Source organism: Pipistrellus hanaki, assembly GCF_964339955.1.
Source record: "Pipistrellus hanaki genome assembly, chromosome: 18".
In the NCBI taxonomy this organism is placed as follows: Eukaryota; Metazoa; Chordata; class Mammalia; order Chiroptera; family Vespertilionidae; genus Pipistrellus; species Pipistrellus hanaki.
The window spans coordinates 10,974,329-10,989,967 of record NC_140520.1 but is presented as its reverse complement, the minus strand read 5'-3'; the positions used below and the strand labels follow the sequence as shown (position 1 = coordinate 10,989,967).

General features: G+C 48.8%; 1 protein-coding gene across 2 annotated transcripts in view; it reads right to left on the bottom strand.

The window, feature by feature from the left end:
* Positions 1 to 15,639, bottom strand: part of CASQ2 (calsequestrin 2) — a 40,645-nt gene that overhangs the window by 6,767 nt on the left and 18,239 nt on the right. Inside the window, exons 6-9 of one of the 2 annotated variants that reach the window (XM_084866402.1) lie at positions 10,905 to 11,035; positions 9,472 to 9,517; positions 4,858 to 4,934; positions 3,015 to 3,677 (exon numbers count right to left, since the gene is read on the bottom strand). In XM_084866402.1, the coding sequence (XP_084722528.1) occupies positions 3,230 to 3,677; positions 4,858 to 4,934; positions 9,472 to 9,517; positions 10,905 to 11,035 (702 nt within the window). In that variant the 3' untranslated portion in view covers positions 3,015 to 3,229. Of the gene's footprint in view, positions 1 to 3,014; positions 3,678 to 4,857; positions 4,935 to 9,471; positions 9,518 to 10,904; positions 11,036 to 15,639 lie in introns of those variants that run through there. The other variant, XM_084866403.1, reaches the window with a different exon arrangement.

The window sequence follows — 15,639 nt, the reverse complement described above, 5'->3', positions numbered from 1 at the left end:
CCTGTCAGCAGAGAGGAGGGTTTCTACGGACCGCAGGCCTCCCCCATCCCCCATACCCCTAGCTGAGAGGAGGGCAGCCTGGGTGAGACCACAGGGCCATGTGCTGGAGAGTTCATTATCCACCACTGGGGGGGTTAGGGTGGAGCTGGGATGGGGGTTCTTCCTCCTGCAGCCTGTGGTGTGGCCGAGAGAGTCAAGCTCCCAGAGGGCCCCTGGCTGCCGCCATCGAGCACCACGGAGCCTTCCCTTCCGGGCACGTTGCTATGTCACAGGCCAGGGGATTCATGGAGCAGATTACACAGGCCACAAGGGGGAATTCCTCCCAAACACCTCCAGTGCCTGCTCTCAGCAGCGGAGAAAGGAAGGTGATACAGGAAGCCATGTTGCCAGTCGTCTGGGAGAGGAGAACCAATTTTAAGGGAGACCTTGACAAATCAGAAATGCACAGAGAGGATGACATTTCACAACACAGACCCAAGTCCAAGTTCACCCGGGGTGCAAAAGACCAACTCCCGTAAGAGGGAGGGAGAGGCTGTGTAGGCACATGTGTTGTGGCGGATAAGGTCAGGAGCAGAACTGAGGCTGAACGCACAGGACGGCACTGTTGTTTTCCGATGGGAAAAACCCATGATGGTGTGATCACTTTTTTTCTTTTTAATGCTACATACAAAACCCTTTTCTATTTTGCATTCTGGAGCAGATTTGGAGATTTCAAAAAAGATCAAAGGGATAAAAATTGGTTTCTGCAAGCCCAGCCAGCATGGCCCAGTGGTTGAGTATTGACCATGCCCAGGTTGCTCGCTCGATCCCCAGAGTGAGGCATGCGGGAGGCAGCCAATCGATGATTCTCTCTTCTCCTTTACTCTCTGAAATCAATAAAAGTATAATTTTTAAAACATTGGTCTCTGCAAGAAAAATCAAGTGGGTTGGAATTATTACATAAACAGAAGTCAAAATCGGGGCTTACTGCGTATGTTTAAGAATGCCAAAGGTTTGGGGGTTTACAGAGGTTCAAGGAAAGCTAAAAAAAAAAAAAAAAAAAATGCACAGAGTTTATTAATAAATGAAGTTGATGTTAGAGGCGGAGAATACACTTTTGCCACTTTTGTTTGTTCATCCTCACCTGAGGGAACCTTTTCCATTGATTTTTAGAAAGAGTGGGAGGGAGGGGGGAGACAGAGACACATCCTTTAGTTGCCTCCCACACGCACCCCGAAAAGGCTGGGGATTGAGCCTGCAACCGAGGTCCGTGCCCTTGGCCAGAATCTATTCATTGGGCCACACTGGCCAGGACTGGTCAATATTGTTAAATGCTCTGAGTCCTTCCACCTGAATGCAAGGAACCTGGCCACCCACCTGTTCATTCAATGTTTACATTCAGGGCACAGGGATGCCTTAGAGGCGGCTAGATCCCTACAGCGCCTGCGCACAGGAAGTTACGTCACGACGCAGGGCGCGTGAGCGGTCCCTTCCGGCCCCTGCTCCTGACTCGGTGACTGCGGCTCCTGGGGCGGAGGGTTGGCAGTTGCGCCTGGGCGAGCCCCGCTTAGTTGGGTCGGGGCGGGCTAATGCCACTTCCTGAGCGCTTTTTGGTACCGAGTACTTTTGCATTTAATGTTTGCGCGGAGTCTGATGGAGGAAGGAGGATCTTATTATCTCCACCTTGAGGAGGATGGAGTCCAGACCACAGGGAGGGTGCGTGACCTGCTCAGTGTCACGGGCCAGCACGTGGCGGAGCGGGTGTTGGGTCTGCACAGCTGCAGCCATTTCGGCAGCCCGCGTTCCCGCCTGGGGGGTGGGGGTCTGATGCTCCTGCCTCGGCTGGTGCTGGAGGTGCCCGGGGTTGAGAGCGGCACAGTGAGGTCAAAGGGCTCGGCCCCAGGAGACCGTGGGGGCGCCGCTTCCGCCGAGGCCATCGGACTGCGCCTTCTGACCTGTGGCCGAGCCCCGGACTCCCCCAGCCCCAGCCACGCCGCTGCCTGAGCCCGGAGCCCCGGAGACGGAGCTAAATAAAGAAGAGGGCCCGGCGCTGTGAGAACCAGGCCGGCTTCCCTGCCCCACGGCGCGGACCCTGCGCTCCCATGACCCGGCTGCGGGCTCCTGCCCAGCCAGGTTTCCCACGGCGGGCGGGTGCCAGGCCGCTGGGAGCCCGGCCCCTGTGGGAAGGAACCCGGTGACCACACGCTCCTCCTCCTCAGGTGGCCAGGGCTGTGGGAAAGAGCCGACTCCAGGCCCCGGGGACCGGTCCCAGGCCGGTCACAGCCAGGTCAGCAGACGGGGCTCCGTCCGTCAGAGACGTGTGTGTGTGTGTGTGTGTGTGTGTGTGTGTGTGAGCCCCAGGGAGCCACCCAGAAGTCCAGGCCTGTGTCCTCTGCGCCTCTCTCATCCTCCTGAGGGTGCCATGGACCTTCTCTGCGTCTTTCTGCTGTCGCTGGTGGATGCAAGGAGGCTGGCCATCACCTGAATGACATCAGGGTGTCACTCCGAGGTGTGGCGAGTCTGCAGCAGGGCCTTGCGGTCCAGGGCGTGGCTGGGAAGCCAGACAGCCCTCAGCTGAACGTGGGCTCCGCTGTCTCCCTGCCATCAGCCTCTCCGGCCTCAGGTTCCTCTGGCGTAAAACGGGGGGAAAACTAGCACCTCCTGCGCCCAGGTTGTCCTGTCACATACGCACACAGAAGTGACCACCATCCTCGGAGTCTTCATCATCGTGCAGAGGTCACGGAGTGGCTTCAGGGACCAAGTGGGATCCTCTCCATAAAGCCCCTGGCCCCTTCCTCCAGACCAGGGGTCTTCAAACTACGGCCCGCGGGCCACATGCGGCCCGCAGAGGAGTCTGATCCGGCCCGCCAGGTTTTTTGGGCAGTGAGTGCAGCCGAGGTGTTACAGTAGGAATTAGTAGTTCATATACTCCGGCCCTCCAGCTCTCTGAGGGACCGTGATCTGGCCCCCACTTTAAAAAGTTTGAGGACCCCTGCTCCAGACAATCAGCTCTCTCAGGAGCTGGGGGTTGTTTAGGTCCCCCCAGGTGTGACCTTTCCGTGGAGAGCGGGCAGGGCTCTGGTCGGGGCGATAGGCCACGTGCCCCTTTTTAGCAAGAGCTGAGGTAGAGGAGGACCCGCTGGCTGGGCGGGGATATATAATAGTTCCTAGTCCACAGCCCGGCCTCTCCCCCCGGGGTTATGCCTCAGTGACCTGCGGGCAATGATGATCTAGCCAGAAGCAGAGACTTTCACAGAAAGGCCTTTCCTTTTCTCAGCCCCGAGTGGGTAGGGCCTCCCTCCTTGAAAAAAAGATGCTCTGAGCTCCTCCACCCCCACCCAGTGCATTTCTCCAGCTTCCCAGGAACAAGCCCTGGCTTGGGAAGAGCCGGCTTCAGGCCCAGGGATATTTGTGCAGGGAGGAGGTGGAGAGTTTCAGGAGCTTGATTCATCGGCAGCAAGGCAGCAATCTCGGTCAAACAGGTTCCTGCAGCTTCTCCCAGGCTCTTTGTTCCATTGTTAGAGAGCCAGACGGGCCTCCCCACAGCCTGGAAGGGGGTGGGGGTGGGCGGAGGGCCCTGGAGTCTGGCCAGCAGGCTGCTGCCCACAGAGGGCATCTCTGTCCACAGCACCAGGGATCTGATTCTGTTTCGTTGAAGCTTGTCCACCTCGGGCATTGGCCTCCTTGGCTGGTGTCTCCTCAGGGGGCGGAGGGGTGGCCAGAAAATGTGGAAAGAAGCTTGACCCACACTGGCTTTTTTTTTTTTTTTTTTTTTTTTTTTTTACAAAGGCTAGATATTTTTGAAGAGTTTTTCCAACTCTGCAAGTCAGTGATGGGGAAACTGGGACATGGTGGACATTCAAACATTCTAATAAAGCTAGGGGGGCGGGGAGAGGACACTATTGGCAAATTTGGAGCATAGATTTGGTTGTGATGCATTGGAATATTATTTAGCCATGAAAAGGAACAAAGTATGGATACACACCACATAAAGGAGGAACCTTGAAATGTTACAATAAGTGAAAGATGCCAGAATCCCCTCTCCCTCCCCCACCCCTTGCAACGGGCCACAGGCCACATATTACATGATTCCACACCTCTCAAAATACACTTCAGAATCTGCACGTACACTCTCCCTCCCGGGACCCTCTGTCTCACAGACATTGCCTGGGACTAGCCTTTTACCACCTGCCCATCAGTTTTCCTGCACTTCACTCTCACTGACACTACAAAGAGTGAAGACAGGGCAAAGCTGTCCAAGGTCCAAAATAAAGTTACTCATTCACTTATAGGTCCTTTTACACTTTGGAAATCGGCTGCTTCTTTGGCCCAGTTCTCATTATTTGTAGATAGATTGGGCCCAGTTCAGATAATCTATGCTCCAAAATATTTTCCGTTAAGTTTTCTAAGCACAGGCCATATTTGACAGGCCAGAGGGTATATTTATTGTTATTTATATAGGCTAGGTACATCAGCTTTTAATGTGAACAGAAGTTTACACTGACGTACACACGCACACGTGCACACATGTGCGCGTGCACATACACGCCTGTAGAATGAGGCTATGTTTATGTTTGTCTGAGCTCAGCCCCAGTTTGGGCAGCTAAGCAGAATGAGGCTGATCAACTGATTAGGTTCCGTACTGGAGGCCTGAAAATTAAAGTGATAAAGGATAGATTAATGTGAGGAGAACCCCCTGATCAGTTCTCACACTTCTGAGCTGTGTGCACGATTGAAATGGGTTTGTACTAGCAGGCAACCAGCAGGGGGTGCCCTGTGTCTTTCGGCTGCATTGTAGGCAGGAAGTGAGGGAAGAGGAAAGGTGAGGGCTGACCAAGGTGAGAAGCCAGATCTTGCTTATGGGGTCAGAGAGCGGACAGAAGAGGGGGAGGGGTCCTACCTGGGTCACTCCTCTCTGCAAAGGCCACTATGTGGATCCCGTTCAAGTCATCTTCCTGTGGGAGGAAGGAATCAAAGGTTACACTCCCAGATGAGAGACGCGGGGAGTCAGGGACAGTCAGGCAGGAATTGAAATGGAGGCGGGAGAGGGAGCTGAGAGGAGTGGACGCAGAGGCACAGGGGACAAAGGCTCAGGGGGACAGAGTCTCGGGGACAGAGCAGCATGCATCTTAAGACAGGGAATACTGATGAGCAACTGGGAGGAAGGTGTGACATTTAATAAACGGGATTTTGAGACAGGAAAGCACCAACTACACAGAAGACTAGCACCGAATGGGCCTCACTGCCGTGGTCTGGTGGGTCCAGGAGAGCAGCGGGAAGAGGCAGGAGGAGGAAGAATGTGAGTCTGGCTCATCAGCCCTCTGAACGGAGCTCAGTGAATGCCAGTCTGAGTTTCAAGAAGTCACCACCAGCAAATAAAGCAGTAATAGACCCGATATGGAAGCTTCTGGATGCTGCTGGTGGGTCCTGCAGCTGTCCCCAAACGGGCAGCAGACAGGAATCTTGAGGCAAATTAGGATGTGGGTCTGTTCTGTTCACAGGTGTGTCCTGCTTCCCTGACACCCTGCTTACTGAAGAACCTGCGTGGTCAGTAGGGGCCGCTTTGCTGCCTGCCACTCCGAGGGTGTTTCCTTGGGCTCCTTTTGGCTCTGGAACCAGAGCTTGCTGGAGCCGTCCAGGCATCTAACTCGGTCTAAGTGTAGGAGCTCACAGGAGGGGCTGGAGATGGGGCTGGGCAAGGGCGTGATGATGAAAAGTGAGAATATTTCAAATCTGGGGGACAAGCAGGTGGAATTCCATGTTTCTATGTCCTGAACAGAAAGGACCACAGGCCTCGTGTCTCCTTTGCATCAATCATTCCTGCAGAAGAACCAGCAAGAGCTTGGGGGCGCCTCCTGTATAGGAAATGTGATCCCCATGAGGCTTGGAGGGGAAGATGCCCGAGCAAGAGGCTCGTGGACAGATCTGAGTGGACACTGACTATCACTGTCCCCGGGAGAGGGCGTCGTGGGGCCCCCAGAGTGTCATATCAGAACCGTCCTCAGGAAACAATACTCCAGGCTTCACAGCCCCCCCCCCCCCCCCATCCCTGTTTCCATTTCAATGGATTGTAATGCTGGTGCAATCCTATCTAAATGCTAATTTTTTTTTCTTTTGAGTTGGAAATGGACAAAACCTCCAAAAATTCTGAGCAAGATTAAATGGAAAATATTATTAGAAACAAGAGAGTCAGGCACTGCCTTGGTCAGGTTCTCCGGGGAATTGAATTGGATAGGTTTGTGTGTGTGTGTATGTGTGTGTGTGTGTGTGTGTGTGCGCACAGGTTTATTACACAAATCTGACAGCAGCCGGAAGGGGAGTCTGAGGTTTCATGTTTGCTATTATCACCAGGCAGGATGCCCTGATCAGTTCTCAGTAGGCTGCCCTGTCCTTGTGTCTGCCATCCATGGGGAGGCGGCTGTGTTAACTCCGAGAAGCGGGCTCCATTTCTGCCTGCCCTTCTGGAACACGTTTGGAAATTGGATTCAGAATTAAGAATCCATATCTGTTTGCGAGGAGATTGCTCATGACATGGCCGCCACCTCCCAGGCCTTAGGTGGTCCCGGATGGAGACTCTAACCCAGGGAAAGAGCCTCTCTCTTTGCAAAGAAGCAGGCGTGTGCTCTGTGCCAGGTGTTTTCAGTAATAAGCTCCCAAGCCAGAAGGTCGGTGTTCCTCAGTGCGTGTCCCACATGCACAGGCGAGGAAGAGCTGCAGGGCCGGCCAGCCAGGGGCTTTCTCTGCACCCCACAACCTTGGCCGCCCAGACCACCCCTTTGGTCTTCAGATCACAATGTCTTGGAAATGATCTTTTTACTTGAATGGCAAGTTCTCTGAGGGAAGGGATTACACCTTGAAATATCAAGGATGATTAAAACGATGGTATGAATATCTGCCATTTGTGTCAGTGCTTTATAAATGCATTATTTCTAAATCTTAGATGCAAGTCTTATTCCTGTTTAATGCTTAAGGAATTGAACTGACCTCCCTAAAGCCACAGAGCCTGTACAGGATGTACCTGGGGTTCAGGCCAGCTCTGCCTGGTTCTGAAGCCCATGCTCTTTCTCCCTCACTGACGTAGGCCAGGGAAAGCCACATGGCATGCACATTATTTGGAGTTGAGGGCTTGTGAATTCCTGAAATCCCTTATTTGCCTAAATGCAGAGTCTCTTAAAAGGACTCAATTGTCATAAATCCTTTCCCGAGTACAACCCTGATCTTCTCAAACAGATAATTCTATCTCCCATTTGTTCTCCCAGCATTCATTTATCTTTCCCAAGAGTCTTTGTTCTCCTAGAAGGACCCCTGTCCACCATCCCCTCCTTGAGTCACATTTTTTTTTATGAACTTCCATGCAGAAATAGGTAATTAAATCTGTTTGGGTTTTTTTTCCCCCTCACATTAATCTATCCTTTATCACTTTAATTTTCAGGCCTCCAGTACGGAACCTAAGAGGATGGAGGAACAAGTTTCTGCTCCTTGACGTCACCAACAGCACAGAATAAGCTTAGGAATCTGCTGTCCTCTCTACAAAAGATGCTGCAAACTCAGGTCAGTGGCTCTTAAGTTGAAAAAGTCTGAGAAGGGGCCTTTATATACTGTGACCCAACACCAGATCCCCCCAAAACTGGAGCTTAGGAATTACTTAGGTGAATAACTTACTTTGGACTCCCCAGACTTTGTATGATCTCTGTCACAGCAGGGAGCATCCAGGTCTGGGGTCACGTGATTCGAGACTGTTTCATTGACTCAGGCCTGAACTCCTAAGGCCTGGATAGCAATGTTCATTTATAGTCTCTGTGCTTAGCCCAAGGTAATGAGTTCTTACTAATGCCTATTGGATTTTTAAAAAGAGTATGGTGATAAAAATCTTTCATACTGCTTGAAGAAAATTAGCAAATATTAGAGTTTCCAAGAAGAAAGTAACATCAGTTCCCACCAACCAGGTAGATTACCACTGTTCAGGTTTGGCTGTTTGTTCCCAGCCTCTGTTGAATGTTTGTTCTCATGTTGAATAAAGAGATGCAAAGAAGGAAAATGCAGTTAAAAGTAGCAGACTCCCTGGTCAAAAGAGTGTCTTGGGCTCATCCCAAGGTTTCTGACTCCCTCTTGGAATTACTTAGTTATTACAACACAGGGAGGATTCTTCTAGAAGGAATGCTGACTCCCATCCCTAACCCTAACCCTAACCCTAACCCTTGAACTACTTTTTATAAGGCTGAAGTTAAATCAAAAGTAAAAATATTTTTAAAGTGCTATTATTTTTAAAGCACTGTTACAGTATTTAAATATAATAACAAAACATTTAAAAGGTTAAATTTTTTAAAGTTTGGAATGTTGGGGAAATACATTTCTGGGTGCTGTGTTATTGTCAGGCAGTCCAGGCCTTTACACTGGGTTATTGTCCTTCAGCGTCTTATGAAATGTTTGTTCTGTGTTCACATGTCCAAATGAGTGACATGCTGTTAAAACAGAGAGTGTCAAGTTACTCCATGGCTCTCTTCACATGTCACTTTCAACTCTGAGTTAAAGATTAAGTACATAAATAAATCATACGTGTTCCCACATTAGTCCCTTTCCCCTCCCAACCACACCCCCACTGCCAAAATGGTACCTTATGGGGCCATGGCCCATTCTAGGGAGGTATAATGGAGAGAAGGTGAGATTTGGCTCTAGATTATTTAAATTTAAGTCCCAAGATCTAGTGCTTATTAGTTATATATTCGTGAGTAATTTATGTTCAGTTTCCCCACATAAATTGGGGCTAAAATAATACTTGTTCTTCAGCACTTCCTAGAACCACTCAAAGATCTGAGTGAAAGGATACCTGAAATGCTTTGGGAAATGCTCCTCAGATTTGGTTGTTATTGTTTGAGAATTTTGTATAAACCTGAAGTGGGTGGGAGGTTGTATCTCCATGACCCTCTTTCTGATGCTATTTGACCTGCCTGACACATTGTCTGTGACTTAGACCTGGGGGTACTCTGACCCAGTGCTTTCCAGTGCCCTAAGTTGGTAGTTACAAAGACAGCTGCCCTTCCTTTATTGAGCACCTCCCATGTTCTGGGCACTTCACACTGTTCATTCTTACAAAAAGCCCTAAGTTCAGATGTAGGAACTAAAGTTCAGAAAGATCACATGACTTGACGTAGGATACAAAGCTATGAGATGTCCAATTCTAGACTTGAACCCAAGTCTCTGACTCCATAGCTGCTCCTTGGTGTCCTCCAGGCCTCTGGCCAGTGCACAGAGGCCAGTGGTCCCAGGGAAAGTGGACTCAGAGACATAGTAACATTGCCCAGTGGTGACACCAGAGAGGTATAAACTAGAATGTAGAAAACCGGGTTCTCTGTCCACATTTCAAATACTCTACCATCTAGATATCCACTCCAGCCAAGTAAAACTTAGTTTGAGTTTTGGAACTCAAAGGGATATTCCTCTTTGGGAATATGCCTGTCTCTACAAGGGAGAAGGAGTTTGCCACTATCTTACCCATGTTTCAAACATGTCTTCTGGGCGCAGGCGGCGTAGGGTGGGTCTGGAAATAAAAAAGATGAGCTTCCTTGAGTAGGTATTCTCAGGACACCACACTAACTCATACCCTGCCCTGTCACACAGAGAGCTGGGCCTAACGCTCCCAGCCTTTCACAGACCCATTTGGCCCAGGGATTATAAGTCTGTTACAAACAATGCCAGGGGGCACAGGGTAGGCATTCCCAGGGCAAGAAGTCATCTCCCTCCTCCTGGACTGGCGCCACCCCTGAGAGCCCAGAGAAGGCCCAGATGAGGCCACCTGGGAGGGAAAAGAGGAAGTCTTGATTTTGTTTTATCTTCAGAGTCATCCATCCAAAGCCCCTTCAGGATGTTTGGAAGAGCAGGTGGGATCTATATTTGCTCATGGTTTCAGTTCTTTCTGAATGTTGGCTAATTGTATTAGAATGTGGCTATTTGCTTCTCCAAGGATTGCCTCCCTAAAGGGACCAGGACTGGCGGGTTGATGGAATTGTAGTTAGTGCTTCAGGTCCAATGAGCATGTGTGAGCACATGTCCAGTGCGGGGCGTTGGGTGGGGGGGAAGGTGAAGGGTGATGGTTAGCCCACCACCATGTTCCATGTTCAGTACTGTCCCTCCCTCGGGAGCAGGGCTTAGCAAACTGCAGCTAGAGGGCCAAATCCAGTGGTGCCTCCTATTTTATAAATAAACGCTTTGGGACACAGCCACACCCCATTGTTTAGATATTGGCTGCGGCTGCTTTCCCACACAAACAGCAGAGCTGAGTGTTGCAACAGAGACCATCTGGCTGCAGAGCTGAACTATTTACCCCCCGGCCTTTTACAGGAAAGGGTCGCCAGTCCACGCTTGAGCTACTCTAAGTGGTGTCAAATATTCCTCCCCCAGCAATTCTGCGTACAGAATGTTCATCTTGGCCAAGTTATTTAACTACTCGGAGCCCAATTCCTTCATCTGTAAATTGAGATAATAATAATAATTACCCCATTATGTTGAATATAGGGTTTGGCAAATGTAGGCTTACAGCTATAATACAAATAAACAATACAATAACTAATAAATAGTAATACAAGAGTAAACTTTTGCATGATCACAACTGTAAACCTACCTTTCCCCACTCTGCCCACCCCTGCATTAGATAAAATAGCTCTCATAGCACCTATCAGAGTACTTGGCATATAGGAGGCTGTCCCTAAATCACTATTGCTGTTATTAAAGAATTTTATCTATATTTGACTCTGACTTTGAGGGGATTTGCTGACTGAGAGGAGATGGTTTAAACCTGTTTGCAAGTGTAGACAGACCCATATTCAGAAACTGTAGCAACATCCCTGCCACTAATGGTCAGGATTGAGAGGCTCCTCTCCATTTCCCAGGCCCCAAGCCCCCCACCCCCTGCATGCCACCTGGGGTACCTCTGGTGCTCCTTTATAAACTCCACAAGCTCTTCTTCTGTGTAAGGTTTGTCAGGGATGGCAATGGGCTCGTCCATAAATGGCTCGTAGAAGTCAACCTCATTCATCTTCAAGGACAATTTCTTTGCAACCTGTCATAATTAGAAATATGACAATAGCTTCCTTGAATGCTAGTCTAGAGTGGCAGTGGTGTTCCATCTATAAGGCGTGTGTGTTCTCTGGCAAAGACTTGAGAGGGTACGTACGATTTTAACATACATGTTGTAGTGATAGAAACCCCTCACCTAAGGCCTGGCTGGACCAATCCAAGAAGGACAGACAGGGAGGAGAAAACAACTCTGGCCAATGAGGTCCAAGCAGGGGCAGGAAGCAGATGGAACGAAAAGTGGGAAATCTAATTCTCTAATCACCATCACTCTACTGTATTTGCCAGGCCTGCGGAGGACGTAAAGGTTAGCATGCTCAGTGTCCTTGCATGCATGGATTGAATCGAATCAATTTGGATAGAACAGGCAATTGATGGGAACCATTTAAAGCAGATACTCAAAATCAGAGGCCCACCCTTTAATTCTCGATCAGCTCATAAACCTACTGTTAGTCAGACTGAAGCATGGCCCTACGGTTGTCTCTCGGTTCAGGACTTTTGTGATGGTTTCTCAGGTTCTGGGAACTGCCCCTTGGTTACCAGTCAGAAGGTGAACCCCTCCCTGGTGTGTCCAGAGTAGAGGGGAAGCCTGGATGTAGACTCTCGGTGCTAAAATTGGATAGCACAAGCTAGCTGGAGTCGTTCTCGACAAGCTAGCTGGAGTCGTTCTCCCCCATCCCAGCAAGGGCGCTCAGAGCCATCTCCTCTCTGATGAAGTGGCCCCACCGCCCTGTCAGGGCAGAATGGCTGCTGTGTTCGCCTGCAGACCTGCTGAACTCAGGCCTCTCCCTGTGAAATGACTTGAGAGGCCTGGAATGTGCCCCACTTGGAGAAAACCAAATGCCATTCTTTTCCAGGTCAGAGCTGTGGGCCAAGAGGGCACAGAGATGAACAGTGGTTCCCTTGAAACTACAGAGGAATTGCCGCAAGCTGCTGCCCGGCCGCGGTGACCCACAGTCCAGGGGCCCGGGGCCGCCAGGACCAAGCGGGAGGCGGGAAACTGCTGTCACATAAGCTGTTACACAAGGAGGTCCATTCTGAGGAAACATGGGTCTCCCTATGGTTTTTGTCCTTGACCGCTATTAATTCCAGTCCACAAGAGACCAAAGGACATTCGTTATAGTACGTAACAAAGAAACTGGCATTTGACTCAGAGAGAGAGGAAACAGGACACGTGAAGAGCCACAGTCAGTTAAAGGAGATTTTGCGATCATGTTCGCTATGTTTTAAGAGACATGGAGGTGTGGGTTTTTTTCCTTTTTTTTTTTTTTCTTATTTGTTTCCTTTTCCATGGGGCAGAGGGTGCTGTGGGTGGATGATGGGCAAGGTGCAAGGGGGCAGGGCAAGTAGCAGCTCTGCACCCAGTGTCTGCATTTACACAGTTCTTTGCAGAGCTGGGCTTGACAATGGCACTCAGTTGTGGTTCTCTGGGTTCACTTACTACTTATCTTAAGAACCAGGAAGAAAAAGGTAATAATAGTAACCACAGAGAGTGCTTGCCATGTGCCAGGCATTGTTGCAACCTGTGTAAGGTTGATTCCTTTATGAATCCTCCCTGTGATTGTTTCAGGTAAAAGCTGGTATTATACTTATTTTACAAACGATGAGCCCAAAGTGCAGTCTGAGTATGCAATTTGTCAGGATTATCTACCTGAGGGGATAGAGCCAGAATTCAAACCCCATTTGCCAGTGCGCTGACCCTCTCTAGAAAATCACCTTCTCCTTGACCCTGTAAAGAGAGCTGTCTGGCCCCAGTTATTCCCCTGGTGCCGCACGTGTTTGGTGAGATGTTTCCTGTTGCTCTTGGACGTGCTCTCATCAATTCACCCCATTGCAGACCCCCAAAGGTGAGAAGGGGCTCATCGGAAGCTCTGGTGCACCCACGTGTGCGTGTGCGTGCGTGCGTGTGCGTGCGTGTGTGTGTGTGTGTGTGTGTGTGTGTGTGTGTTGGGGGAGAAGGTCTCTGGTTCTTGGTTGCCAGTGTCCAGGTCTGCAATGTGGAGACCATGAATGTGAGGTTGGATTGTGATGTGCTTGAGTTTAATTCTGGGGATCGCTGAGCATAATTTTTGCCTGTTCACTACATGCCCACCAGCACGCGCGGGGGGGTGGTGGGGGGGGGGTGCGTTTGCCTTGTATCTCAGAGAATCCCTTTTTAAAATTATTTTATTTGTATTTTGGGTGGTAAGGACTGAAGGAGATTTGACTGGCTGAAGCATTGATTCATTTATTGATTCAATAAATATTTAATGGGGCTGACTGTCTCTGAAGCACTGTTCTGGGACCAGGCCTGGTTCATGGGCAGGAACAGCAATACAAGAATGGATTTTACTCCTGGATGCTTAGGAGGCCCATAAAATGAGTTCTCTTATGCCTTTTAAAAAACTAGTTGGAATAGATTTTGCCAAAGATAAGAAAACTACAAAGCAGAATGGTCATTTTTTTACATTGGCAAGTGTATGGATTTTGGTACAGATGTTTTTCTACACGTTAGCAAGCCATTCATTGTTGCAAATGAAACCAGTTTAATGAATTTCAGCCTTTTCAATGTCTATCTTCTCCATCAACTTTGTTTAGATAACCACTGCTTCTTTTGGTCCCCATATGGTTCAAAAAATGATTCTGCTTTTCACTGTTCACTCCAAGAAAGGAACAGGTCAATGGGAGGTCACAGGGGAGAGGAAGGGGGGGGCGTGATTAGAACTACATATTTTAGGCTATAAGGTACAGCAGAGTGGACGCCATCCTTAGCCCTCTGACCCCCTCTTGTCCCCTTGTGGGGTTGATTTAAGATCAGGATCTGTAGATTTCTGGTCCCAAGACAATGTGCCAGGTAAAATGTACTGGGAGCTTTTAAAAAATGCATATTCCTAGGTGTTGTCAAAATCCTTAAAAATAAAAATTCAGATTTATAGGGATGGCACCCAGAAACCCATAGTTTTAAAAGTGTCTCGAGGGACAATATGGACAGTGTTTGGAAACTACTAACTCCCAAATCTATATCACCAGCCCTGACATCTCCCTCTCTTTACATTTCTCCAACTCATAGATAGCAGTCCCCCCTTATCCGCAGTTTCAGTTACCTGCAGTCAACCATGATCCGAAAATATTAAAAGGAAAATTCCAACAAAAAACAATTCATAAGTTTAAATTGTGTGCTATCCTGAGTGACACGATGGGTTCAACCATGCCTGCTGGACCCCACCATCACCAGTGGGCACTGCCACCCACACCCCTAACTGCTGGGTGCAAGTTCTTAAATCCCAAATAGCATTGACTCCTCTCAGTGACAGCTCTTCCTCTGGTTCCACATGGAGGTAGGGAGGACTTAGCTTTCTCTTTCTGAATGTTAATGAAATCCCGCCAGGCTACGTGAGTAGTGGCACTTATGACTCAGAGTCTTCTAGAGCTTTTAGTGAAGAGCCTTCTGAGTTTTTAATTATAGCCTGACCTCACCTTCTTCATGGGCCTCAGACATGAAGCCATGTGGTTGGATTGGGAGGCACATCTGCAGACCAACCCCACCCTGAACTCTACCTTGAATCACCCTTCCAAGGACTGAGGCTCTGTTGCTTGGCCAAGCTTGTCTGCTTGACTTTCTTCCCTCGGATGGGTTCTTACCTAGGAGTCATAGTCACTGCTGACCAAACCTAACCAGATGCCAGTGATGGACTCGGTTTAAGCTTCTCTGTACCTCCCATTCTCCACTAATATCCTCTCCCCACTTCTACCCTTCTTTATTAACAACAGTCCTGCCCGGCTGGCGTGGCTCAATGGTTGAACATCAACCTATGAACCAGGAAGTCATGGTTGGATTCCCAGTCAGGGCACATGCCCAGGTTGTGGGTTCGATTCCCAGTGTGAGGCATGGAGGAGACAGCTGATCAATGATTCTCTCTCATCATTGATGTTTCTATTTCTCTCTTCCTCTTCCTTCATCTCTGAAATCAATAAAAATATATTTAACAATAACAACAACAACAACAACAACAACAACAACAAAACAGTCTTCACTGAAGGCTTACATATATCAGATGCGTGGTATATGTGCCATGCCTTTCTCTGGAGTAGGGTACTCTGTTTCCCCAAAAATAAGACAGTGTCTTATATTAATTTTTGCTCCCAAAGATGCACTAGATCTTATTTTCAGGGGATGTCTTGTTTTTTCATGAAGAAGAATATGGTACACATTTATTGTTAAATGAAAATAAAGGAAATTTATTACCTGTATACGGTAGTAGTACAGTAGTTGTCAACACAAACCAGACAAACTGAATCCTACAGTATCAAGAATTTACTCATTTATTCAATGACAATCATGTCATCATCTTCTGGAACATCATCATAACAATCCAATTCCTGAATTTCCTGGTGAATTTCTTGTGACTCCATTTCTTTCAGAATCAGTGGACCAAATCTCTCATGTTTAGCCTAGGGGGGCCTTATTTTTGGGGGATGCCTTATATTTCACTCAGAAGGAAACCTGTAAGTAGGTCTTATTTTCAGAGGATGTCTTATTTTCGGGGAAACACGGTAGTACTGAGCACTGACGCTGAAGTTAGGCTGACCTGAGGTTACATCTAGTTCCAC